Source organism: Aquarana catesbeiana, linkage group LG10 (genome assembly GCF_042186555.1).
Source record: "Aquarana catesbeiana isolate 2022-GZ linkage group LG10, ASM4218655v1, whole genome shotgun sequence".
Classification (NCBI taxonomy): domain Eukaryota; kingdom Metazoa; phylum Chordata; class Amphibia; order Anura; family Ranidae; genus Aquarana; species Aquarana catesbeiana.
Window position 1 is genome coordinate 170,584,174 of NC_133333.1, and position 27,430 is coordinate 170,611,603.

At 43.3% G+C, this 27,430-nt stretch overlaps 1 protein-coding gene and 1 pseudogene across 1 annotated transcript in view; both read left to right on the forward strand.

Annotated features, from left to right (window-relative positions):
- The first annotated feature begins 317 nt into the window (after positions 1-317).
- Positions 318-27,430, forward strand: part of C1QTNF12 (C1q and TNF related 12) — a 203,430-nt gene continuing 176,317 nt past the window's right edge. The window contains exon 1 of the mRNA XM_073602960.1: positions 318-1,404. Within this exon, the coding sequence (XP_073459061.1) occupies positions 1,219-1,404 (186 nt within the window). The 5' untranslated portion in view covers positions 318-1,218. The remainder of the gene's footprint in view (positions 1,405-27,430) is intronic.
- LOC141111545 (5S ribosomal RNA) lies at positions 27,066-27,184 on the forward strand (annotated as a pseudogene).

Here is a 27,430-nt window from a genome sequence, read left to right on the forward strand (position 1 = left end):
TACCGTACATTCTAATTTTTTTTTAGGTATTTTATTCCCTTGCTTCCACTATCTTCTTTTTCCCCAAAAGGTAGCATTAGCCTATAAGGGTTAAATACTATACATTCTTCTTTTCTTATTCCGCGTTTCACTTGTCATTTTCATAAACAGTTTCTTTGCCTCAGGTTACAAAAAAAGGGAAAAAAAAGGTTTTATGGGTCATTAAAATGTGATTAGCATCTCTCTGGAGAGAGGCTGAACTGGGCTTATCAGCTCTGTTTTAATAGGGTTGTTAAAAAACTAGGATTGACAGAAGAGCATGCGAGGCCCCTCCTTCTCCCTCAAGTAGCAGCTACAGGAATGAAGGATATATTTGGTGAAATGAACAGCCCTGAAGAACAACTGCCAATTTGCAGTTGGGGAGAGAGACAGTGAAGACAGAGGAGACTGGGACAGAGAGTATACAAATATTTCACTATCTTCCTGAACAATCACTGCAAAAGCTGCATTTATCCAAGAAACCAGAAGGCTTTTTTAATATATTTCACTGGACTTATTTTGTACATTTGTTGCTTTCCTTTTTTTTTACCTTTTTAATTATTTGAATTTACCGGCAGCTGAAATGTATTGTCTCAGAGCCTTTTAAAAATAATCACTGCACAAGACAGTGTGTTACCTGCAAAAGGACGTACGTTACATTAGTTGCTGAGCAGACACGTGGAAAAACTGCCAAATGTGGATGGTGAAGTCTTTAGAAACCTTATCCTGAAAGGAGGCTGAATAAGAGGCTTGAGCTACAGGTTGTGGAGGCAACCAGTTATCATCACAGATTAGGATGACTAGCGGTCAACAAGATGACATTGTCTTATTGTCCACCTGGGTCTAGACCTTGATCTTTATCAAAGAGGAGTGTCTACACTGATGGGTCTCTATGCTGGTCGATGTGGGCTGAGATGTCACCCTGATCCTTCAAAAAAGCTCCAGACTTCATAGTTCAGCGACTTTTAATTGCACACTTTTAAGACTTTTGAAGAAATTGATGGGAGAACTTAGCTTTCATCCTTCCTCTGTCTTAAGACCTGGTGGAATTAAGTAGATGTATGCTTTATCTTGACCCTCTTTTGTCTTGGCTTATCTATAGTGGTAGATCACTTTCCACTTGCTTTATCCCATTCAGCATCTTCTTGAAACACTTGGAGCTTCCTACTGTTCAGCATTGTGAACCTTTGAAGGATCTATATGTTTCAGGACATAATGAGGTGTTGGATATGGCTCCTGGTAGCCACTGTACTGTGCCAACAGCTTACCATATTCCAGGTCCTGGCAGCCAAAAAAGAGCGCAAAAAGGGAAAAGACCCACATCAGTTCATTGATCCTTTAAACCTTACGCTGTCCAACAGTGAGGAGTTATATGATCCTGAAAAGGTACGTGTGTGAAGCACAGACACTTTCATCACCCTTTTCATCCTGCTGCAAACTTGTGCTTGTGCTTATTCTATAATGACCATTGTTCCTTTGGCGATTTTTCAGCATTTAGTAAAGTAGGCATTTGCCTAAGGTGGTGCTTATGAGGGGGGCAACATAAAAATATGTTACAATAATTGTGCATTTTTTTCCTCTGCATTTGTAAGCTTCTTGCTGTACATGTCCTCTGTCTCTGATATGACCAAAATATGTTCATAATTATTATGGGGATGCATGCAATTATCCAATTTCTGTATTATTTTAATGTAACAGTAGATAGAAACCACCTACTTTTTTAAAGTAAAAATAGTAGAGGGAATCTGCTAGTGAAGGAATTTTCTTTTTTTTACACGTATTTTGACATTTTTATGCATTGTGACCTTGTTTAATAAGCTACAAATAGCAAGGATGAAAGTGTAATAACTTCTATTGATCAGTCAGATTTTAACTGTCAGACAGTCTAGCAATAATAGTACTAATGCCTGGGTGCTTTCATTTATTGCATTGTGGGCATTGCTTTTTTGGCTTTCTGTATAAACCCATCTGAGGATGTGGTGGCATTGACTCAATGCAGGAACCTGTACAGACATGGTTAATAATTAATGTTATATGTATGACATACTTGTTTTACAGCTGTGAAAAAAAAAAGATTGTTGGTACTTGTTTTTTGGCAGCCATGCACTGCCCTAAATCAGTCTCCTCTCTTGGACCAGGCAGACAGGGAGGGGGTCAATGCCTAGGTAATAATAAGCACTCACAACTGACCCTAGGGCTTGTTGTCTCCTGTTAAGATTTTCCAACACGCTGTAAAATTTCTGAGGCTAATTGAAGACTGCTCCCTTTTCAAGGTTCTCAGATGCCTGAATTATCTCAGTCAAACCTGAAAATATCTGCATGTGTGATTGCTCCCTTGTGTTACATGCATGGCACCCAAATCAGGGAGATAAGCTGACAGTCCTTGGAAAGTGGTAAAGACTTGTACACTTGCCCTTTCATTGATTGTCAGGGGTACTCTACTTAGAACCTATACTGAATAGTCGTTTTACTACAGCTACCAGGCAGTCCTGAGGTTTCACTGCTCTGAGCAGTGTCATCTTGCTTTGGTTGACCTTACAGACTCTTTGCTTTTCAAAGGGTTTCTTAAAGTTGACTGCACCTATGTCACATAGGCTACCATGGAATAAGATGGGCATAGGTGAACAGTGGCAGCTTCAGAGTAAATACAACTGATTGTTGGAGACCCTGAATGAAGCACCCTTCCATTGATCAGAAGGGGTATAGGGGTCCTTACTGAAATTAGAAAGCTTCTTTACAGTACCCATTCAAGGGCACAAATGATGCAGGTGATTCCAAAGTTGCCCATGGGCTTGTTAGGGTGATCATTAATGCATCCACAATCTGGCTGTCCTTGGGGCAAGCTACCTGAATACTGCTTCGGAGTCAGTCTTACGGGTTTTTGTAAATGGAAAATGGCAAGGGAGTTGTGAACACAAAGCTAGTTATCCATGGGAATACAAGCTATTTGGTCAAGATTTCTAACTCTTTGATGAACTATTCTCCCATGCACTTGCAAGCATCGCCCAATATGGCTAAAAAGGGTGACTTTCATTTTATGTCTACTTTATTGTGCAATGATACGATGATAGCAAAAGAACTGCATAAGTGTTGTTTGGGTACATTTGGACAAATGTGCATTTTTGCCCATTTGTGATCATTCTTCTTTCTAATTATGTCCTACACCTGAATCAATTCACCAACCTATAATGATTGTTATTTGCCATAATAACCATTATTTTAAGCAATAACAGCAGATGAGGATTGATATCCAAATAACACGTGAGTTGAGCCTAATATAAAATGAAATAAAAAAACAATGGTTAGTATATGTTCATTGGACTATGATATTGTGTAAAGATGGATATCTACCAGGAACGCCTGGTTGTTTGATGCCTGGCAAGGAATTGGTGGTTCATGGGTGTACACAGGGTGCCAAAAAGGATCGCTTCTGACACTGGGATTGTCCAGTTTGGCAGTGGGTGTATAGGAAGTTGGGCACATCTGTTGCCACCAATTTATTGCTGAAACAAGCCTGCAAAACTAGAACAAGGGAAGAGATTAGAGGAGATCGCTTGTTAGCATCTTGAGGTTTATGTCTTGGACTGTTGATAGAAAAATGTGTAACTTCTCTTTTCATTATATGGGTATAGCATTTACAAGATAACCTGCACAGCTGTCTGATTGTCACTTATTGGGCAGTGTATTATTTATGATATCTCCCGTTCCATGAAAACTCTAGAACTGTGATCTGTGCAGCCTGGCAGAATGAATGGGAGACACTGTGAGACATAGAAGGGCTGTCCAGGAAGAGCTAGTGGGGCTGTGAACAGGGAGAGGTGTGCAATTCAGCGTAAAGAGGATGAGATAATGAGAGTGAACATGTGGAATGAAAGGGATGCATTACAAGAAGCCAGAGCTGTTTACGTTGTGGGGAGAGCAGGAATGCAGTGCAGTTATTGGACTAAGGAACGTCCCTGTGACAGAGATGTTTTAAATAGCTCTGGAACCAGAAAGATGCCCTGCCAGCTTCAAGTGGTGGAATGTGTACATAGGAGAGAGATACCAGGCCTGAGGAGGGATGAGCGGCAGATAGAAATGTGTGTAACATAGCACTCTAACCCTATCATTCTCTTTCTTTCTCTCTCCTGACAAGAGATCACAGAGCTACTTTAAAATAGGCCTTTCAATTACTTTACAAGTCTGTATGAATACATTTCTGAAATGTCACAATATACAGCAACTGTATAATTTTTCTTCAAAGCTGTACATTTCATCAGTGAAAAGCCATCCTTTAGCTACAGTCAAGTGACTTTTCCTAGGCTGACATGATGTCATCAATCTGCTGCAGGGAGTAGGACGCATTTCCCTTGTTTCCTCTTACCCAGTGATCAAACTGCAACATTGTTACTTAGAGCTGCAGGGGCTAATCCGTGTCAGACACTTATGAACACAGCCAAGAACTGCATAGGCACTAAGATTTACATGTCTGAGCTAGACATAGTAGGAAGCAGATGGTAACACTGAATAATGCCTGAACAAAGGTGGCACCATCCTTTTGTAGAGTAAAGCAGATGAAAGTGTTGTCAGTGTAAGTACCGTGATCTCTGTGAGAGGTAATAAATATCTGGAAGTGTTACACTTCTTCATCCTCTAACACACCAGTCCTGCTGTACAAGGACTGCAGGAGGCAAATACCAGGTCAGATTCAGGTACCTGATTATATTCATAAAATTGATTTAAAGTGATTGTAAACCTCAGATATGAAATATGAGCAAAGTATATCCCTCTATAGTGTTCACTCAGTTAAGAGCACTAAAGCCTAGTACACATGGGCCGTATGTCGGGAAGCATGGAACGGTTCAAGAGAAACTGTCCTGCATTCGCCCCATGTGTATGACAGCCGGTCCAACAGAAGCCGGCCGGCTTCTGTCGAAGACTCATGACCAGGAAAGGTCTGCCGACCGATTCCCGGTCGGCACTCTCAGCCAATGGCTGAGATATACAAATTCTGCACTTTGAAGGATGTAGAAAAGAGAAGACTGCAGATAAACAGGTAAAACTTACGTAGGAGGATTTGTTTAATCTCTGTGTATCACCTGAGGCCACTCACTTCACTGGGTATATGGAAGGGTTTACAACCACTTTAATGATTTATTAATGGTTACTGAACTGCAATAATGTGTGTCCTTTATGTTTGTCCTTTATATTTTATATAAAGACAGAACAGTAACTCAAAGTACATGCACAGGATCTTCCCACAGTTCCTCTTTCTCAGTGGTTCTCAACTCCTGTCCTCAGGACCCACCAACAGGCCAGGTTTGGAAGATAACTGAAATACATGACAGGTGATATTATTTGCTGCTCAGTAATTGCAGTATTCTAGTCTACATCTCCCCAGGTAATACTTAAAACCTGGCCTGTTTTTGGCATCTAGACAAACACATACTCTCAGTTACAAGCATCAAATACATATACATTTTCATTAGAACATCGAGGAGATCCAGGCTAAAAGTACAGCAGATAACAAACATCAATACACATGGATCAGGTGGAGGTGGGAACCAAAATGTGGGAATCTACCTGAGGTGTATCCCACTTGAGAATAAGGATGTGTCTGGCGTGTCCGCAACCGCACGTGCAGAGCCCGCCAGAAAGTTGGCACTGCGGAGCGCTTATCGCAAGCAGTGAGACATTTTCCCGATCCGCCGCAATTTGTGTTTTGCGATTTGTGTGTTTTTTTTTTTTAGCTGTGCATCCACTGTATATAACTGGTTGCTAAGAAGGAGGCCGGGAAGCCTTAACAACCGATGAGTCATCATCTGTCAGCGGGCTTTCCCGCTGACAGCTGAATGTAAACAAAGAATTGCCAGCAAAAAAAAAAAAATTGTGAAAAAAAAAGTGGCATGGGGTCCCCTCCCCCAGGTCAATACCAGGCCTTTCGGGTCTGGGCGTGGGCCCCCCCCAAAATCCATACCAGACCCTTTTCCGAGCATGCAGCCCAGCAGGTCAGGAAAAAGAGGGGACAAGCAATCAACCCCCCCTCCTGAACCCAACTAGGCCACATGCCCTCAACATGGGGGGTGGGGGTGCTTTGGGTCAGGGGGGCTCTGCGCCGCCCACCCCAAAGCACCTTGCCCCCATGTTGAGCTGGTGGTTGTCGGGTCTGCGGGCAGGGGCTTATCAGAATCTGGAAGCCCCCTTTAACAAGGGGACCCCAGATCCCGGCCTCCCCCCCATGTGAATGGGTATGGGGTACATTGTACCCCTACCCATTCACCAAAAAAAGTAGTGTAGAAAAAATACAGTAGACAGTTTTTGACAAGTCTTTGATTAAAAATATCTTCTTCTTCGTCGCTTCTTCCTCCGGTCTTCCTGCATCTTCTCCCGCATCTTCCTCCTCCGGTCTTCTCCTTCTCCCACTTCTTCTTCCACTCTTCTTCTTTCTCCTTTCTTCTTTGTCCGTTGTGCTTCTTCCTCTACCACCGCTCTCGCCGACGACCCTCCTCTGAAGCTATGTCCCGCTGATCTGTCTGTGCCAATGTCAAGCATGTCTTAGATAACAATTGGGGCGTGGCCATCAGATGACATCATCTGGAGGCCCTGCCTCCTTGTGACATCACGGACCCATCATGTCCCTGGCGGTGACGTCACAATGGGGCAGGGCCCCCTGGATGATGTCATCCGATGACCATGCCCCCATTGTTATCTAAGACATGCTCGACATCGGCGCGGACAGATCAGCGGTACGCAGCATCGGTGGAGGGTCGTTGGCGGGAGCAGCAGCAGAGGAAGAAGCACACCGGACAAAGAAGACAGGAGAAAGAAGAAGGGAGGGAGAAGGTGTAGAGCCCAGAGGAGGAAGATGCGGGAGAAGATGCAGGAAGACTGGAGCAGGAAGCGGGGAAGAAGAGGATATTTTCAATAAAAGACTTAATACTTTAAAGACTTTATTAAAATACTGTCTACTGTATTTTTTCACACTACACTACTTTTTGTGGTGAATGGGTAGGGGTACAATGTACCCCATACTCATTCAAATAGGGGAGGAGGCCGAGATCTGTGGGCCCCCTTGTTAAAGGGGGCTTTCAGATTCCGATAAGCCCCCCGCCCGCAGACCAGACAACCACCGGCTAGGGTTGTTGGGAAAAGGCCCTTGTCCTCATCAACATGGGGACAAGGTGCTTTGGGGTGGAGGGGCAGAGCCCCCCCTGCCACAAAGCACCCCCACCCCCTCATGTTGAGGGCATGTGGCCTGGTACGGTTTGGGGGGGGGCGCTCGCTCGTCCCCTCCCTTTCCCGACCTGCCGGGCTGCAAGCTCGGATAAGGTTCTGGTATAGATTTTGGGGGGGGGGGAACGACTTTTTTTTTTTACATTTTGGCGTGGGGGGTCCCCTCCAAATCCATACTAGACCCGAAGGACCTGGGGGGGAGTCCCTACGCAGTTTTTTTCACAATTTTTTTTAGCCGGCAATTCTTTTTTTATATTCAGCTATAAGCAGGGAAGCCCGCTGATGGCTCATCGAAACGAAAATCGAAAACGAAAATCACGGCAAAATCGCTGTAAAAACGCGTGTCCAAAAACGTGGCAAGCACCACAAAAGGCACTGCAGAAACGTTCAAAAGCAACATCTCCTCCCTGTTCTTATGAAAATATATATGTTACTTGTAGCTGAGACTTTGCCTTTGTCTACAGTAGATAGAGGAACTTTGGGAAGATACTGTGCATGTACTTTGATTTAGTCCCCTTTCACACTGGGACGCTTTGCAGGCACTACAGCGCTAAAAATATCACCTGCAAAGCACCCTGAAAGAGATGCTTCTGTCTCTCCAATGTGAAAGCCCGAGGGCTTTCACACTGGAGTGGTGCGTTGGCAAGACGCTAAAAAAAGTTCTGCTAGCAGCATCTTTGGAGCGGTGAAGGAGCAGTGTGTATACACCGCTCCTGCCCATTTAAAGCAATGGGCAGCGCGGCTATACGGCCAGCAAAGCGCTGCTGCTGCAGCGCCTTGCGGGTGATTGTGACCCTTTCTCGGCTGGTTTTAACCCTTTCTCAGCCGATAGCGGGGGGTAAAATGCCCCCGCATTGCAGCATGCTACTATGTAGGTGTGTTACCTCAGTGTGTTGGGGTGCCATTCAAAATGAATGGCACTGCAATACAGTAACGTTTTTTACATGTGTTTATGTATGTTACTACAGCACAGAAGTCTAAATGGGCTCTAAAACTGACCTTGATTGATTGACTGGTCCCCGTCCAGACCGGATCAGAATTAGTCTTTACCAGCTTGACTTCCCATTGAGTTGTGATTTTTTTTTTACCACTGAGCAACAACTTACAGTAAGATGTGTCAATCACATGGAGACCAGTGAGGAGGGTGGAGAAGCAGCTGCTGTCATCACTGATAAGATCCATGTCTCACTTTTTAGCCAGAAGCTAGTTCTGTGTCTCTGCTCTAAACGTGTTATCCAAGTTCAGATCAATATAATGAAAACTGGAAATTAAGAAAATGCTGATTACATTGGTTAATTTCAGTTTAAAAAGTCAATTTGATTTTTAAAAAATGGAGCATCATGTATAAAGTGCGCCTGTGTTGCCACAGCAAACAATCAGATTCCAGCTGTCATTTTTTTAGCGTATGTTGTAAAATGTAGATGAAAAGAGAGGCGGTTCACCAGCGTAGGAGGCCAAGTCTTATTTCATTGCACGTGAGCCCAGGGGCTTGTGTTTGTACTTCTCTATGACTTTTAATAATAAATACAGACATTCTTATCTTTTAAATTTCTTTTATTCCAACAATTTTTTTTCTTCCTTATAACAGGAAGAGAACTATGACAACACAGAGGCCTGTCTCTTTTTTTCCAGTCTCTTTAGATGATCTTAAAGCGGAGTTCCACCCAAAAGTGGAACTTCTGCTCATTTGCCTTCTCTCCCCCTCCGGTGTCACAATTGGCACCTTTCGAGGGGAAGGGGGACAGGTATCCTGTCCCCACTTCTGGGAGTCCGGGCTGCGGCCCGTGACATCACCGCTGGGCTCCCTCCTCCTCTCTCTGTCGCCAGGCCAGTAGGATAGAGGAACGGGGCCTTTCGCATGTGCAATAGGGTTCCCGGTGTGAAGCCTTATGGCTACACTGCCGGGTACCTTTACCCGCAATGGCGGCGGCAGCACCCGACAGCTGATGGAAACATCTGCTGCGTGCCGACATAGCTGGACTCCAGGACAGGTACGTGTCCTATTGTTAAATGCCAGCAGCTGCAGTATGTATAGCTGCTGGCTTTTAATTTTTCTTTTTTTTGGGCGGAACACCGCTTTAAGCTTTTTAATCTATTGTATCTTTTCTCTAGTTTTAAAAGTGTAGCACTAACTCTCGGTGGAGCTGCTGGTTTAAGCGGGTCTGTTACCTTCACTTTGCTTCCCTCTGTTTCACCGGCACCGGGTCTAGGGGTTCTGTTGAGTTTACTGCTGGACGACACACGCACCAACACTGGAGTACGTTTTCAATGCTTTATTGAAAAGTCAAACTTTAGGAAGTAGCAGGAAAGAGACGGAAAAGGAAACTCTCAGGAGAAACTCAAATATCTTCTTACAAGATCTTAGCGACAAATGTCCCGGTAGAATTCAGATAATTATACGGAATGCGTTCCCCTCATGGGGCGCATTCTTTGCTCGTCTGGATAGGCCTCTCTCACCGGTCTAGCAGCCAGTACGCAGCACGAATCTAAAGTCTCTGCCACAGACTTAATTGGGGGGGTAAATCTGCACAATCCTCTGCCACAGGATGTATCAAATCTTCTGCAGTGAACAGTCAGTCACAGTGCCTGAACCTTTAAGCCAAACCGGCGACACAATGCTGTATAATTATTTCTTTCAGATACGTCCTGCAACCGAGTCACCAGGCCCCTCTATAGACCAGCACGCTGCGTGATCTCTCCAAGACAGGTCCTCCCCTGGGATCTCCTCGGCTGTCCAGCTTCGTCACACAGGACCGACAGCTCAGGACCATTCCTCGGCCGGCGGTGGTAGGCCCCAGACAAGCCCCTGGACCCACCCCTGCGCCGTAGCATTGTGGGCCTCCCGATCGGAGGACCACGAGGTAGCTCCTTAACGCATACCTGTCGGCCAGGAGGGCCAGCTGGTGGCTGCAAAACCGAACCCTAGAACATGGCGTCTGTCCCATAAATACCCCCTTCCTAGAATGCAACTCGGAGGACCACCTCCACCAAGCTTGTCTCCGAGACAGAGGAGCATCTATACACTTCGACACGTTGCCCTTCCAACACTGACTAATGGTAACAGCGACACCCACCGGTCAGCACGGAAGCACACACAACGTCAGCCAAGCTGGAACAGAGGCAAACTTTTAACCTTCCTAACACACAATTTACTAAATTGACCTAATCTGCGGTAGATTGTAAATCTACCAGCTCTACATACTCCCCCCACTACAATAGACGTTGTCCCCAACGTCTGTCCTGAACGCAGTAACAGTAACTCTCAAGCCTGAGAGCAGCATTTGAGTTTCTCATAACTTTAGAAAAGCAAAGAAAGAGAAAAGGACAGTTTAAAGACATTATGAGACTTATATCTATAAAACATTATGTTTACAACCGCGAACAAAACCACAATATAATTTTTTTTTCTTACAACCTCACTAACTAACTAGCTGAAAAGCCTCCCAGCTATACATATGATCCGATGATCCCTGAAAAAGAAACATATTTAAACACACATATATACACACTACACAACACCAGGAGCAAAGCCTCATTTAGAATGAGACCCTCTTCCTATGATTTGTATTAGAAAGAATATTTACTTTTGGAGTCTATCCCTGCACAAGAACTTTTCTTATAAAAGAAATCCGGCTAGCAAACAGAAGTCCTTGGATTTAAACACAGAACAGGATCTGTAGATCTTGACCACGCAGATCTCTTTGCCCTGTCGCTATCTAACTAGCTAACTTCAAAGTAATAGTGTCCATAATTACCAGTAAAACCGAGGATCTGGTAGAGTCACATATTTTCCTTCTTTATCTACAGTGGTAATAAAATATACAGCATTGTCCTTTCCCGGTCTGCAGATCACCACTTTATCAGCATAGATATGCCGACCATAGTTCCAATGAACATAGCATCTGTTAAAGCCTTCATCCATCTGGACAGAACATCCAGCCTTTCTAAAGGGCTTAGGCACAGACAAGTAGTCCCAAATAGCTTCATTGTACCAAAGTTCCCGATTAGCTTCAATCTCCCGCATGACATCCTGGGACACATAGGGGAATTCTAATCCATACTCTGCGGCCACACACTTGTTTAACATCCTTTGCAAGCGAGCAAGTTTTGGCAAAGATCTGTCTTTTCCCATGCCAGGCGGTACACAGAAGTTTAATGACTTTTTCACCATAGACCCAGCCGGTGTCTGTAGCAAATCAATAACTTTTGACAAAGTCCCCGCAACAGCACTGTGCGTCTCCACACAGGGCTTCCCAGAACTCATGGCAGTCCATTCAGGAAGGGTCATTGTGGAGGCAACATCCTCGCCTTGTGACCACAAAAGCTTTTGCGACATGGTTTCGAATAAGTCATCATCCCCGGAAAGATTCGACATGGATTCTATTTCCGAGTCTCTCAATTCTTCTGCTGGCAAATACTTATTTACAGTCCCCAACAATGGCTTACCCTTCCCAGGCATAGATTCTGATAGCTCCGGCTCAGGTAACCTCTGGGGTAGGCCTCGACCACGGCCGCGAGAAGCCTTTACATAGCCCACCTTCTTCTGAGTAGGCACCACAGGAACAGGTGTAGTGGACTCAGGAATCAAAGTAATGTCTCCTGATGAGACGGCAGCAGCAGTGTCTCTTTCTGAAACATTGTCGATAGCAACAGGCGAAGTGGCGGCCCGTCGCTCTCTCTCTGTAGCGATAGCAGCTTCCACTGTAGCGATACTTGTCACCCAATCCATCCGGTAGGCACGGGGTGTAAAACAATAAAACAAAAATATGTGTAGTGCTAACAATTGAAAAGTTCAAATTTGCTGACAATGAAGTCCAAATGTTAGTGAAAAAACATTTTAAAGGAAAAGAAAAAAATTGGACAAATCCTCATATCTATATGACTCATGGAAAATAATAGTCCATACAAATGTAGTGACTTCGTGTAGAAAACAGTTCAAATTGTGACATCCAAAGTGAAGATAGAAGAGGCCCACCACCACCAAAAATGGGAAGGCTTACCAGATATTATGGACCCAGGGGGCATACGCCCAAGTGGGTCAAACCAGGCTTAGGTGGTGGGTAATGGTAGATGTTCCAAACGGATGGTGGAAATGGACATCCAAGAATAATCCGTGGACTCGTATGTCACTCAGGGTAAGGAGTAGATGGTGGTGATATGGAGTAAGAAGGGAAAAGGCCACATAAGCGAAATTCCATAAAACAAATGTCAAAATTTATTGAAAATAAAAAGTACACTAACATGTAAGTCTTTGTAAAATCAGCGCTTATAAAAGTATGGCGGCAGTGGGGTCCTACCCGACGCGTTTCGTCCTCTTAGACATCGTCTGGGGGGTCCCCCAACTGCAGCCAGCAAGATATATATAGAGGGAGTAATCCTGTTGATGAGGGGCAACTCCACATTGTGTACAAATGACACTTCCGGTATTCAGGCCAAAATGGCCGCCCGGCGTGCGTTCCAAGCCTCATCCTGAGGCCAGTTACCCGCCGGAAGTGAAACCATAGGGGTTAATGTTGTGCTCAGAAGGGATGACCCAAACATACACATATGAATCCATATCAACCTATGCATAGAACCTAATATGTGATATTACCATCTGAACAGTTAAAAGCGTCATTTAATTAAACATTATAGCGGCTATCAAAAGCCGTAGATGCGCCATTCTCAGATGAATATGAAGTGCGCGCGCACCTTGCGCATGCGCACCTCCAAACTAAAAGTAACGGAGATGACACTTCATCCAGAGGGCGGTCACCATCGTACACCAAAGTAACCACCCCAGGATGCGCGTTACGTGCATAAGAAGTGACGTACTCCGTGCCGTGTATATCGTGCGGTGGCCCCAAACACACAAAAGAATGGGGCCAAAGTGACAAGGTCAATATCGTGTTAAAATATTAAATAATTGTGTGTTCAATTTAAGTATTGACAATTTTAACTGTTTTCTACACGAAGTCACTACATTTGTATGGACTCTTATTTTCCATGAGTCATATAGATATGAGGATTTTGTCCAATTTTTTTCTTTTCCTTTAAAATGTTTTTTCACTAACATTTGGACTTCATTGTCCCCAAATTTGAACTTTTCAATTTTTAGCGCTACACATATTTTTGTTTTATTGTTATATGCCTTTAACCAATTGGCTGTGTTAGCTGCTTATATATTCTCTGGGCAGCGCAGAATTATTTTGTATATTTTCTCTTTGGTAGACACGGGGTGGCATAGTAGGTGGCTCCACTACAAACAAATACTCTCCACACTGCGGACATCGGCCGAATGGACGAAGATGTACGGCCAATCCTCCACATCGATGGCAGGTCATGGCCAGTCCCTCAACATCTCCCGAGGTATACAGGACAAACTTCCCCTGCGGTTGCATTCGAACTCCAGTATCCGTGAGCAGAGTTCCAGATTGCACAATATTCATCACGGTGCTTGCAGGGAACACTCTGGGTCCCACAACCGATTGCAACGCCGGAAAAGACATGGCCACACTTTGATCTTTTCAGCATGATCACGAGGCTTCTCTTCTCCTCTGGTGCCAAGCACACCACACGCGTCCCACGCGGTAGCAAGTAGGGTAACTCCTCCCACTTGTTCTTTCAGTCATGTAGCTCCCGGGCCTCTTCTGGCGCCCAGCGTCTACGCACCCAAAAGCAAAGTCCTGCAGTTTAACCTTTCCTCTTCCTGAAAAGATTTTTTATTTCAAAGTCCAGCTCTCTCTGTGTAAACTCCCGGTAAAACACTCCACTGGGTTGCAATAATTGTCGGTCAATAAATCCCGGACGACGCCCCCACATGTAGCACTAACTCTCAGTGGAGCTGCTGGTTTAAGCGGGTCTGTTACCTTCACTTTGCTTCCCTCTGTTTCACCGGCACAGGGTGGTGCACCACACATGTGGGATACAATAGAAGTCTATGGCAAAGCACAGCTAGCCCAGAAAAGTTGTAGACCCACGGTGCAGTTAAACCGTGGCATATCAGTGTGAAAGGGGGCTCATAACAGTACGGGTTCATTTACATTTGCAATTTGGAGGGTGGTAAAGCCCCATAGTTTCAGATGTGTTTTTATCATTTCCGCCCCATTCTTTTAGCTGCAGTGGCCAGGGGTGTACACAAGACGCAGCCGCAGCAGAAGTTATATGCCCTGTCATGGATGGTGGGTTTAGCGCCTACCAAGCATGACCCATTTAAGTGAATGAGGCCCCTCTGCAAGTGCCCTGCAACCTTGTGCCCAGCAAACAAGGGGTTAAAGAAGGTAGCATTGTGCTGCTTTCTCACCACCTGCTTTAACCCCTTGAATATAGAAATTGGAAACTAATGGAAATGGGACTTTGGGGGCACATAGGTATTTAAACTATGAAAAAGTGAAAATGTTTTTTACATTTTATTAACTTGAAATTACAAAAATAGACATATTTGTTTAAAAACAATACAAAATATGTATAGCAACCATGTTACATATATATCAAGTGGACCCTCCCCTGCATATATTGTCTGAAACCCTGCTAGTAATACATACAGTCCAACATTCTATTTAGAAAAAGGAAAGGAAACTTCCTCGATAGGTAACAATTATGAATGTGGAGACGGCGTTGGGTTGAATTGCAGGTAAGGTGATCCACTTATAAATGCTCTCTATATGCTCAACATGTTTCGCGTTATGAAACGCTTCTTCAGGAGCTAGAGGTAGTTCTGCTAACTGTATATAGAAGAGAATGTGACAGTAAGAACATATACATTGTATATCAAAAAATCAAAACAAGGTATACATTGATAAAATAAGCATAGTAGTAAGATCTCAACCCCCTGTAATCATCCATGGAAAAAACCCCATAAAGGAACATGGTCTCCCAGGTGCTAATGATACAACCCGGTGACTGGGGAGGCCATTCAAGTAACACATATAGTGCCTGTATAGATATATATAAAGGATTATTTATATAGATAATGAATTTACGAGATATGTAAATATCAGTAGGGGTTATCACCTCTATATAGGAAATCTGAAAATAACCAGTCTCCTAGCATATTGCGATAATTATCAAAACTCTAGCTGGTGGAGAATATGTGTAAAAGAGAGCAAAAATAAATAAATTTGGTAAAAAATATATGAAAAAATCAGTAATTATGGAATAGAATAGATAAACACTACCTCATAATTTCCCCACCAAAATCACCGTTGCCAAGTTGCTACAGGTCAATATCTGGGTCAATATAAAGTATATTGGGGGAGGGGGCAGGGTCGAGAAGTGACTGGTAGTGATTTAAACATGTAAAGTTAAATAAACAAATAAAAAGGTAATATCAATTTGAATATATAGCTTACCACCTATAGTTGAAAATACGATTGCAGCTGCAGCGATGTTGGTAGTCAAGCAAGCAGTCGGTTAATTGCAGAGCAAGAGCTGGTAATATATATGGGACGTATCAGAAGCACCGTAATTCTATGGTCTGCGTTAGCCATTACCTACCTGTAAGGCCGTCTATGGGTTTCTACTTTTTGAGACCGGGACCTTTCTGGTGCTTCTGATACGTCCCATATATATTACCAGCTCTTGTTCTGCAATTAACCGACTGCTTGCTTGACTACCAACATCGCTGCAGCTGCAATCGTATTTTCAACTATAGGTGGTAAGCTATATATTCAAATTGATATTAGCTTTTTATTTGTTTATTTAACTTTACATGTTTAAATCACTACCAGTCACTTCTTGACCCTGCCCCCTCCCCCAATATACTTTATATTGACCCAGATATTGACCTGTAGCAACTTGGCAACGGTGATTTTGGTGGGGAAATTATGAGGTAGTGTTTATCTATTCTATTCGATAATTACAGATTTTTTCATATATTTTTTACCAAATTTATTTATTTTTTGCTCTCTTTTACACATATTCTCCACCAGCTAGAGTTTTGATAATTATCACAATATGCTAGGAGACTGGTTATTTTCAGATATCCTATATAGAGGTGATAACCCCTACTGATATTTACATATCCCGTAAATTCATTATGTATATAAATAATCCTTTATATATATCTATACAGGCACTATATGTGTTATTTGAATGGCCTCCCCAGTCACCGGGTTGTACCATTAGCACCTGGGAGACCATGTTCCTTTATGGGGTTTTTTCCATGGATCATTACAGGGGGTTGAGGTCTTACTACTATGCTTATTTTTTCAATGTATACCTTGTTTTGATTTTTTGATATACAATGTATATGTTCTTACTGTCACATTCTCTTCTATATACAGTTAGCAGAACTACCTCTAGCTCCTGAAGAAGCGTTTCATAACGCGAAACATGTTGAGCATATAGAGAGCATTTATAAGTGGATCACCTTACCTGCAATTCAACCAACGCCGTCTCCACATTCATAATTGTTACCGATCGGGGAAGTTTCCTTTCCTTTTTCTAAATAGAATGTTGGACTGTATGTATTACTAGCAGGGTTTCAGACAATATATGCAGGGGAGGGTCCACTTGATATATATGTAACATGGTTGCTATACGTATTTTGTATTGTTTTTAAACAAATATGTCTATTTTTGTAATTTCAAGTTAATAAAATTTAAAAACCATTTTCACTTTTTCATAGTTTAAATACCTATGTGTCCCCCAAAGTCCCATTTCCATTAGTTTCCAATTTCTATATACAAATTATAGGGACGTTGGCACATCTTTTTGAGAGTACCTACAGTGTCACCCTGGTATGAGGTACTAAAGTAACTAGGACCCCCCTTTTTGCAATTTAACCCCTTGGACCCCGCAGATGCATGCAGTTGTGGGGCACTTGCAGAGTGGCCCCATTTACTTGAATTGGGGCAGTGTGCAACACTGTGCCCGGTGATCTTTGACTTTTCCCATATTGTTCAGGTAGATCTCGACCTCTAAGTTTGCTCACCCCTGCTCTATAGGATCCCAAATAATCACATTCAAAAGTGAAGAACAAACGTCTAATGAAGAGCTGCATATGGAAAGTCAATAACATCTTAATAACTGGAAGACAGCCATCAAGAAAATTGCTTAGCGCAGTGGTTCTCAACTCGGACCCACCAACAGGCCAGGTTTGCAAGATAACTGAAATACATCACAGGTGATATAATTTGCTGCTCTGTGATTGCAGTATTCTAGTCTGCATCTCCCCAAGGTAATACTTAAAATCTGGCCTGATAGTGGGTCCTGAGGACAGGACTCGAGAACCACTGGCTTAGCGGATCAAACTATGGAAAACATAAGGACCATGAGATATAGACATCAATAATAAGTAACTGCTGCATATTGGTCTACAAAATGATAGAACATTTAACTCCTGTTATATAATTACTAAAGCTCTTCCCATTGTCAAACACCATTACGGTTGTATATGGGGGACACTACTCCCCACAGCTAAGAGCATAAGTAACTTAGGCAAGAAAGGGGAAAGGTTTCTAAGAAGACACAGTGACAGGACTGGCGAGGAAAGCAAGGAAGGAGAGGAAAGGTGACAAAGGAGAAAGAGAGAAGGTTGACCTGTCCGGGGATCTGCCGCCAACCATCCATGGAGTCAGTTATAAATAAGCAAGCCTGGGGGACCATATGTTTTCGAAGAGGGATTGTTTATCTCGCAAGGCACTCAGGCACTCACTATTTTTTTTCATTTAACATGATCCACGTAAGTTTACGTTTCATTAAAGCTATATCTATCTATCTAACAGGGCTTTTCCGTGTGGTCGCAATAGCGATTTTGGCCGTTGGGAACATACAGTATATTAGGTTCTGTTTGTGTCTTGGGACATTTTCCATTGGCTTCCATTAGTGATGTTTTGGTTTAATTTTTAAATCCCTCTTTTCTGGTTTTGTGTAGTGACCATTAAAAACCAAAGTAGGAAAAAAGGAATATAAATTAAATAAAGCCTGAATCAAAGCAGTGCCATTGTATAAAAAGATCGTTACAGAAGGATTGCATTGCAGTAAAATCTATTTTGGCTCAGCTGTTCCTTTTGTTGCTCTGTAAAAAAAAAAAAATCTGTAAATAAAAATGGCCACAACCATGGGTAATTGCCAGTTACCCCCATAAGCTAAGGTCAGTCTCTCTCCTCTTAAACAGCATGTCTGAACCTTGTTTTCTATTTCTTTTGCCTAGTGGGTGTGATCTTCATAGCTTCTTCTGTGCATGTGGACAGGTGTCCACTGTCCACAGCATTAGAATACTGTATCAGATGACTTATTTTGCCTTCGATCAGCTTTTCTTAACCAGTGTTACATGGAGCTCTGGGGTTCTTCTAGAGGTTGCTAGGGGTTCCTTGAACATTTTCATAAATCCAACACACTTTGGCAAGAGCAAGTGTTAGGGGACCAGCAGAGCCTTTCCCCCCAATTTTTCAGCTATGTACCCACTGTCACCAATTAATCTTTTTATTCGTCTTAGAGGGGTATTCTTCCCACTGACCAACAATGTAAATTGGCCATTCTCCCAGTGGAAACCAATACAAGGGGCACCCCACTCACCAACCACCCAGTGTTTGTGAATCCTTCTCCTACTGACTACCATTGTAAGGGTTTATTCTCCCAGTGAACCCCAACAAAGGGGGCACCCCTCTCACTGACCACCAATGATAGGAGGACCTTCTCCTACTGACCATCCATGTAAGGGAGGGCTTCCCCCATGGACCACCAATGTAAGCTGGTTATTTTCTCTCTCAGTAACTCCACTGTGCGGGTGAATGTCTCCACTGACCACCAATAAAAGGACACTACAATTTTCACTGCATGTGTTTCTTTTCTAGTTTTAGCATTTTTTTTTCATTTAACGATATTACAGAAAATCGTTTCGTTGTATAGTGCAGCACAGAGTTAAAATATGATCCATCCTCTGTGTTAAATATACTAAGTGGTTTCTAATCTCACTAACACACCGTGAGCTGTAGACGTAACGTTTAGTTCCTCTGTGGTAAAAAGTTTGAGAAAGGCTGCTTTCTTACAGCTGGTTTTATATCAGGACATTCTGGTGCACTATTGGCCATTTGGCAGGATATGCATAGTCAATGCATCATCTACTTTACATTGTTGAAAGGAGTGATTCTTTTACTGTATAATCATGCCAACTATATAGTTTAAAGCTGAACACTGATGATTCCATGTTGTTGAGATTTACGGAAAAAAGCACAAGGGAACCCCCCCCCTTTTTTTTCTTTTCTCTTCTCCCTTCCCCTCCCCTATCCCCCTCCTTCGGTTCTTGCGCTATACCTTTTCCCTGTACTATAACCATTTCCAGTAGTACAAGTCTAAGTGGCTAGTTGGGATTCTACGTAGTTAGGCCCTAAAGAATCAGAAACATATCTCATGACCTGGCTACTAACGACTATTATCCTTCTATGTTAGTTCATCTTGTCAACCTCACCAATACTTCCACCAAATATACTATATTTCTCAGTTTAATGTTTTGAGGTGTTGTATTTCTGCATATCCTGATAGAAGGACACTCAGATGCTTATGCCTAATCTCACACTTATAAGATTTATTGTTCTTTGAATGTACTTTCTATGACATTGTCTTATTACTTGAATAATAAAATAAAAAAATATTGAATGTTAAATCTGAACACTGAGGAAATATAGAAACAGCCCTTGTAGAGAGACCCAACACTGCATGGGTTAAATTCTTGTTTATGTGTAGGGGAGCATTATAAAGTAGTTTTACTCTTCTTACCCCTCACTCTGACAGGGTTCTATTCTCTGTGTGACCAGTACCCTGAAACCGTTATTCTTCAGCCTTTGTTCCATCTGTTTCATTCTGACATCACCGCATACAATAAAGGACCAGCAGGCCTTCAATGTAAATGAGAACACCAAAGGCCCATGCACAACCTGGGGAGCAGGGTTTACAGCTGCCAGTAATTTTATGTCAGTAAATTTTTTTCAGGCAGGTTAGCATTGGCTCGGCAAGTGTAAGAAAAAACCCATTGACAGCTTGATGCAGCACCAGCAGCCACTTATCCAGTTAGAGTTTGGAGCCAGTTGGGATTATTTTTAAATAGAAGTAGGCTGGAGCCGGCAGGGGAAGGCACAGAAGGCCGCATCAATGCATGGATAGGTAGTTGGAACTCTGTGTTTGTCTGGCGGCAACAGCTCCTGGAGCCTGTGCTCGCGGCCCCACGTGCCCCTAAGCTACACTACACTCTATTTCTCAGTCACCTACCCTGCTCTTCTGCAGACGCAGTTCTCTATCCGGTACTGTCGAGGAGGGGGATTTGGGGGTGGAACTAGAGCACTGTGCTGAGGGAAGGGGAAATTTGGGGGATAAGGGGGCACCCCTGTGCTGTGCACACCCCTGAACCCTGCACTCTGTACCCAGCGCACCCCTGAATCCTGCATTCTGTACGCAGTGCACCCCTGAACTCTGCAGTCTGTATGCAGCGCACCCCTCAATCCTGCACTCTGTATGCAGCACACCCCTGAACCCTGCACTCTGTATGCAGCGCACCTCTGAACCCTGCATTCTGTACGCAGCGCACCCCTGAACCCTGCATTCTGTACGCAGCGCACCCCTGAACGCTGCACTCTGTATGCAACGCACAGCTGAACCCTGCACTCTGTATGCAGCACACTCCTGAAACCTGCATTCTGTATGCAGCGTACCCCTGAACCCTGCACTCTGTATGTAGCGCACCCCTGAACCCTGTAGTCTGTATGCAGCGCACCCCTGAACCCTGCACTCTGTACGCAGCGCACCTCTGAACCCTGCATTCTGTATGCAGTGCACCCCTGAACCCTGCACTCTGTATGTAGCACACCCCTGAACCCTGCACTCTGTATGCAGCGCACTCCTGAACCCTGCACTCTGTATGCAGCTTACACTTGAATCCTGCACTCTATACGTAGCGCACACCTGAACTCTGCACTCTGTACTCAACACACACTCCTGGTATTTATTGTCCCTTTAAGATCCTCCCACTGTGCAGGAGGTGATACTGCTGCCTCCTGAATCAGTTTTTTTCCCAGCCGAATGTGAATTTTTACATTGAAATACTGTGTCACAACCACATGTCAAGCATATGACTCGTGCCTGCTGAGCAGCCCCATTGAGCGCAACAGGCAAGTTTGACAGGCAATGAGACAGGGTGAGATAAAATTGCCTCACTATGAAGCTAAGCTTCAAGGCCATGACAATATGTACTCACCAAAGCAGCTGCTATGTTCATTTAGAGGTAGGTGGTCATGAAGCATTTCTTTTTTAGGCCACTCCCACTATTAATCTGGACATGTCCATTGCTCTCTTTGGCATGCATAACAGAACTTATTTTTCAACTGTATCCCAGCAGGGTGGCTGATAATTTGTCATGCTGTCTTGACTTTTTAAATGTAAACTAATTACCTGTTATGGGTATAGTCAGTGTTTACAGATTGTGTTTATACTGTTTAAATATCGATTGTTTTAGTTTCTAATAGAAGTTCAGACAATGTGCTCATCAGTAAATTTGGCATGTTCTGTCAATAAAAAAAGTTGCGGGAAGTTTTCAACCTTGCCGGGGAGGCGGTGAGAAGTCCATTGCAAGGGTAGTCTGCCCACTGCAAAAATAGTTTTTACGTTTTCCTTTATCTACAGGCTTCTCATTAGAGATTTCTGGCTATATGAACCTAATGGACTGAATTTGTCATTGGAATGAAAAGTAATGGAAAATTATTCTATTGCCCCTGCAACAGAAGGTAAAAAGGAAATATTTCAATGGGGACACATGTTTTGGTGGTAACTGCCAGGGGGGGATTTCCCCTAACTTTGGAAACATTTTCACTCATTTCCTGTTATGTATCTGTAACAGTAAATTACGTGAAAGCTCCCTTGCTAAAAAGAAAACATACAGTGGTTTCTAACTCTTCCCTACTCTATTATTTAAATGTTTAGCTAGAGGTACACCTAAACTTAATTTTTAATTTTTTTTTCTGCTGTCTGTGTTCCATCGGGATTCCTTTCCCAGGGACAGCAGAAAAGTAACAGGGAATGTCTCCAAAGCAAGAGAAAATTATTTTTTGATTGTCAAAGAAACAGGTGTCGAACAGGTGGCTAATATGGGTTAGATGAGATTCCTGCACATTTGTGATTCACAGTCCTGGTGAATTTTTGCACAGATTTACCCGCAATAATTTTTTCTAAACCATACTGCACCACATGGCACACAATAAGGGGGCTTTTGGATAAGCCATCCCCTCACTATAAAAGGGGGGGCACCGATCCTCCATAGTGTCAGTGAATTGGAAGCTGTTGTAGGGAAAACTGACAGTTTGCATAGGAAGAGAATAGGGTCACTTAGGAAACTGTACTTTAATTATGATTGCTAGCTCTTTGAGCAATCAACACTTTTTCTGCCTTGTTGTCTTGCATTGGAATTTGTGGTTGATTTGATGTCAGCTGACATTGTTAGCTGTTCTCCCATCCATAACAAACATTTTTATTTTGCTACAAGGCCTCTTATAAAAAAGGATTTTGTTCCAAGATGGTATTTAGGGGTTTTCTATTCTCTGAGAGTTTTTGTATGTTGGAAGGGCCTTTTTTAAGTTTGTGGTGCTTAAAGTGGACCATTCACTTGTTATAACCATCTGTTTTTTAAGCGGTCTTTTGTTTGCAGCATGCCACTGCATTAGTGGAAAGGAAAAAAGCCAAGTGCAAGAACAGTGCACACCTAAACCACCTCACATTACATCACTCATATTCACTCCCCCCCCCCCCTCCATATACCTATAGATAAAATAAAAGGTTAGGCATACACCAGTTAGACCTATTATCCCAGATTAAAAGTGTATGGCTGATGGTCAAGCTTACACTACTGTAGAAAGTGCAGTATCTTAATTCTTGTAGTAACACACCCGCTTATACTCTTTGGGGTTGATTTACTAAAACTGAAGAGTGCAAATTCTGGTGCAGCTCTGCATAGAAACCAATCAGCTTCCATTTTTTTGTCAACGCTTAACTGAATAAGCTGCAGTTAGAAGCTGATTGTCTACCATGCAGAGCTGCACCAGATTTCTCCAGTATTTGTAAATCAATCCCCTTGTCTCTAGTAAATTTTGGCCTAATATTCCTACATAACTGTCCTGCTGCTGGCTAATTTTACCTTCTATCCTCATATGATATCTTAGGGGTTCATGTACATGGATTTATATACATATGGATTTATAGGCATATAAAATATGTCTAGCGTAAAGATCTCAGAACTTTCCTACGCTTGCGGAGCAGCAGGTGCAACATACAGCCTGTCATACAAGTGAATGGCTGTACAGGACCATACATTACTAATCAACACTGCTTCTTTACGATGGCCTGTACCCACACATGCATATCTGACGTATTTCCTGAACACAAAACTTTCATGTGCATGAACCCACACTCGTGTATTTTGTCTCTAGTAAATTTTGGTGTAACTTGTTCATTAAAATTGTCCTGCTGCTGGCTAATTTTACACTGCTCTGTCATTTGTTGTCTCTTAATTCCTCATGTTAAACACCTCCTTATAGTCTTTTCTTATCGTACATCACGGGACACAGAGCCATAGTAGTTACTATGTGGGTTATAGCCCACCTTCAGGTGATGGACACTGGCACGTCCTAAGATAAAAAGTGCATATAACCCCCTATATAACCCCTCCCACTACTGGGAGTATCTCAGTTTTTTCGCCAGTGTCTAAGGTGTTGGTCACGAGTAAAGATGTGCTGTGCTTAGCTCCACTGGAGCAATCCTTGCTGGGGATAGCCATGCAGCCGGATCAATTCAAAGCATCTTTCAGGCCGAATTGAATGGTACCCGGGCCTTATGTCCGAAGAAACGAGGTCTTGCCTGTAAACGCTTCTCTTTTTAGAGAGCTGGACCCCGGGATCCAGTACTTTTGGTAGTAAGGCCATAAAGTTTTAGTGGCGGTGGTGCTATTACAGGTCCATGATTGTTGGTTTCCTCAAGGATCCCCAGCTCCTGAAGGTTTAACGGAACCCACCGTGAAGGGTGAAGATTGGGTCTGTTGGTTTTTACCACAGAAAACCCTGTGGCGGGAAAGGTAAGTGGAGTTTTTCTAAGAAATTTTTGAATTTTCTTATGAATGTTTCCTTTAAGTTAGTAAATGTTATCATGCTTATGCGTCACCACTGGGGGCTGTATAGAGCACATAGCTTCTCACGCTTCCTTAGAGAGTCCGGAGCAGCAGCTTCCATTTCCTCCAGCCAGCAGCAGACTTCCAGTAAGTTAGGGGGTTTTCCCTAAGTAAGGGGGTTTTCCTCCCCACCAGACGCCCCCCATCTGTGCCATTTGCTACCCCTCTTCAGGAGGAAGAAGCACTAAAAAACAAAACAAAAAAACCCCAAAAAAACGAAAGGCACGCCGCACTACTCGGCGGCTTCCAAGCTCTCCGTGCCATTTTCTCCCCTCTGTAAGATGCCATAGGATCAGACGCCCGCGCTCGCGCGGGAAAACTTTTTTTTCCAAAGAGAGGAGGGGGGCCATAGGCGACAGGGGGGGCGGGGCTTAGTGTGACGTTGGCGTCCTTCAACGCCCAGCGCAGGAAAAAGTTTTATTTAAAGCACTAGTGTTATTGCTGCAAGCTGCGGAGAGACACAAGAGCGTAGAGGGGCATGTAAGAGGTTGGTGGCACAAGCATTCTTTTTGAACACATTTACTATTGCATCAGGCTGTGCGTTAATAGCAGCGACAGTGGCTGACTATTGCTCAAGCAATTGATGTGATTCTTCTGGTAGTACCTCTGCTTTGTGCATCGGGCTATATTCAGAAGGGGGGTTGAAACACCCTCAAAAAAGGAGCTAAAAGGGTCTCCCTCAAGCTCTGGAAAGCCTACTCTTCAAATGGCATCCTCCCCTGAGAGGGGGTGGCTGGTCAGAGGGAGCATCGGGCCATGAAATGTTTGCAGTTGTTTTCAACACTGCAGACCCTGTTCATTTTACTCTTTTTCCTCAGCCATGGTAGGTTTTTAAAAGAAGTTTAGCGACTTTAATCGCATCCCAGAGTGGTTAATCGCATCCCAGTGTAGTCAAGATGTGACAGGTTCTCTTCCATTTTCCTAAAGACCCTCAGACTGAGGAACTAGGGGCAGGAGAAAACGATTCCCTCAGGGGACCGTGGTGAGGCTGATGACTCCTCTTCTGAGGTGTCAATTGTGGGAGGGTCAGCTTTCACAATCTGTATGATTGATGGTACAATTCCATGCTGAATGATCCACTCCACATTTATGTACCCTTAACTGAGTGTTTGGGTTCGCTAAAGCCTCCTCAAGCTGTGAATGCTTTTTCCTGTCCATTCTTTGTTGGGAAATTTTTTTTGTATCTGGAGGATCACCCAGATAAGCATTATTTTCTATTCTAAAAAGTTTTCATACTTTATCCTATGGTATAAAAAATTCACTAAGTGGGGTATACCAGCAATTAACGATACTATATTCTTTGTATGTAAGTTTGACTTGTCCAGCAGACATTACTCAAATACTTAGGGATCCAATTAATAAAAGGTTGGAATTCCTATTAAAAAAAACAAAAAACACTTTTTCTCTGGCAGGTTGAGTGTCTCAGCCTGCGCTGACAGTAATTGGTTAATCGTTGAGAAACCAGTTTTAACAGATGTTTAAGGTTATCCTGCTCAGCAGGTCCAGGAGGCAGCTTTATGTTTGCAATAGTTGCTATGACAGATTGTGCCTTCGCTAAGCTTCATGCAAGAAGCTCCTGGCTAGTCTTCCCTTTTGCGGTAAGACAGCTATCTGGGGATATTTTAGAAATATCAAATAAATTTATAGCAAAAGACAGATACCCCTTTTGCCTTTTAAATCAAGGACTAATTGTGTTTTTATTTCAAAGTTCCTTCTTCTGTGCCAGGTGCATCAGCCTCCAGGCAGTCACGACGGCCTCCGCTGTCAGGTTCAAAGGGTAATCCTCAGGGTTAACCCCAGGAACAAAAGAGGTCTTGAGGGAGGAAGCCTACAAGATACTGTAGCCTCCTTATGAGGAGGTGCCCCCGCTTGCTCAATAGGGAGAATTCTTCTACAGTTCTCAGGGATCTGGCAGAAGGAACATCAAGACGAATGGGGAACTTCCTCAATAGCTCCAATGTACAAACTGGAGTTCCAAGAGTTTCCGTCTCCTCGTTTTCTCAGAGCAAATGTTCCTAAGGGTCCAGAGAAAAAGAAATCTTTCTCTCTAGCATTGGACCATGTTTTGGCAAAAAGTGTTCATGGTGGCCCCATGTAAGAGCAGAGATTGGGATTTGGTTTCCCCTTTTTGCATGAAGATGCATATCTCCATATGCCTATTTCCTTGCTCACTAGTATTATTTTCTTTCAAAGTGGAAAGTCTTCTTTTTCAGTGTGTAGCTCTGCTTTACGAGCTAGCTGCTACACCTCGAGTACAAGGTTCTGGCTCCTTTTCTAGCCAGATTAAGGGCCCAAGGTATAACGATTATGGTTTACCTATTCGATCTGTTCTTGTTAGACCAGTCGGTAGCCCGCTTAGACCAAAAGTATGGTCACCACATTCGACTACCTGGAATATCTAGGTCAGATTCTCAACCTAGGAGGAATCTTCTTTAAAACATGAAGAAAATACTTGGGTCTGATCATAGGTACACCCAGAAAAGGGTATTCGTACCCCAGGCTAAGATCAGCACCATAAAGGTCTGATCTAGGTAGTCGAAGCAAGATGTTTTTCTCCTATTCAACTTTGCGTGAGGTTGTCTGGAAATATGGTGGCTTCATTCAAGGCCATCTTTATGCTCATTCTCATTCTAGACTGCTGCAAAACAGTATCCTATTGTCTTGAAACAGAGAATTCAAGCTCTATATTCCCAATGTGTCTGACTCCAAAGCCTACGGCCACATCACCCTGATAGCGCTCAATTTCGTCCGATCTTGGAGGCTAAACAGGGTTGGGCCTGGTTAGTACCCGGATGAAAGACCACCTGGAAATACCAGGTGCTGTAGGCTGAGTACGCCGGAGCCTCAGTTTATGGTTAACATCCAAAAATCTGCCAAGGGGAAAATCCTTCTTTCAGTTACATATGATACATTTTTTTTTTTTTTTTTAGGTTGGGGGACAGTCCTGGCAGCTGTCCAGGAGAAGTGGCCTAGATCAGAAATGGCCTTGCCCATTAACATTTTAAAAATTCAGGCAGAACACTTGGTTCTGAGGCCTGAACATTCAGTTTAAGGTATTGTCCTGCTAGGAGTCAA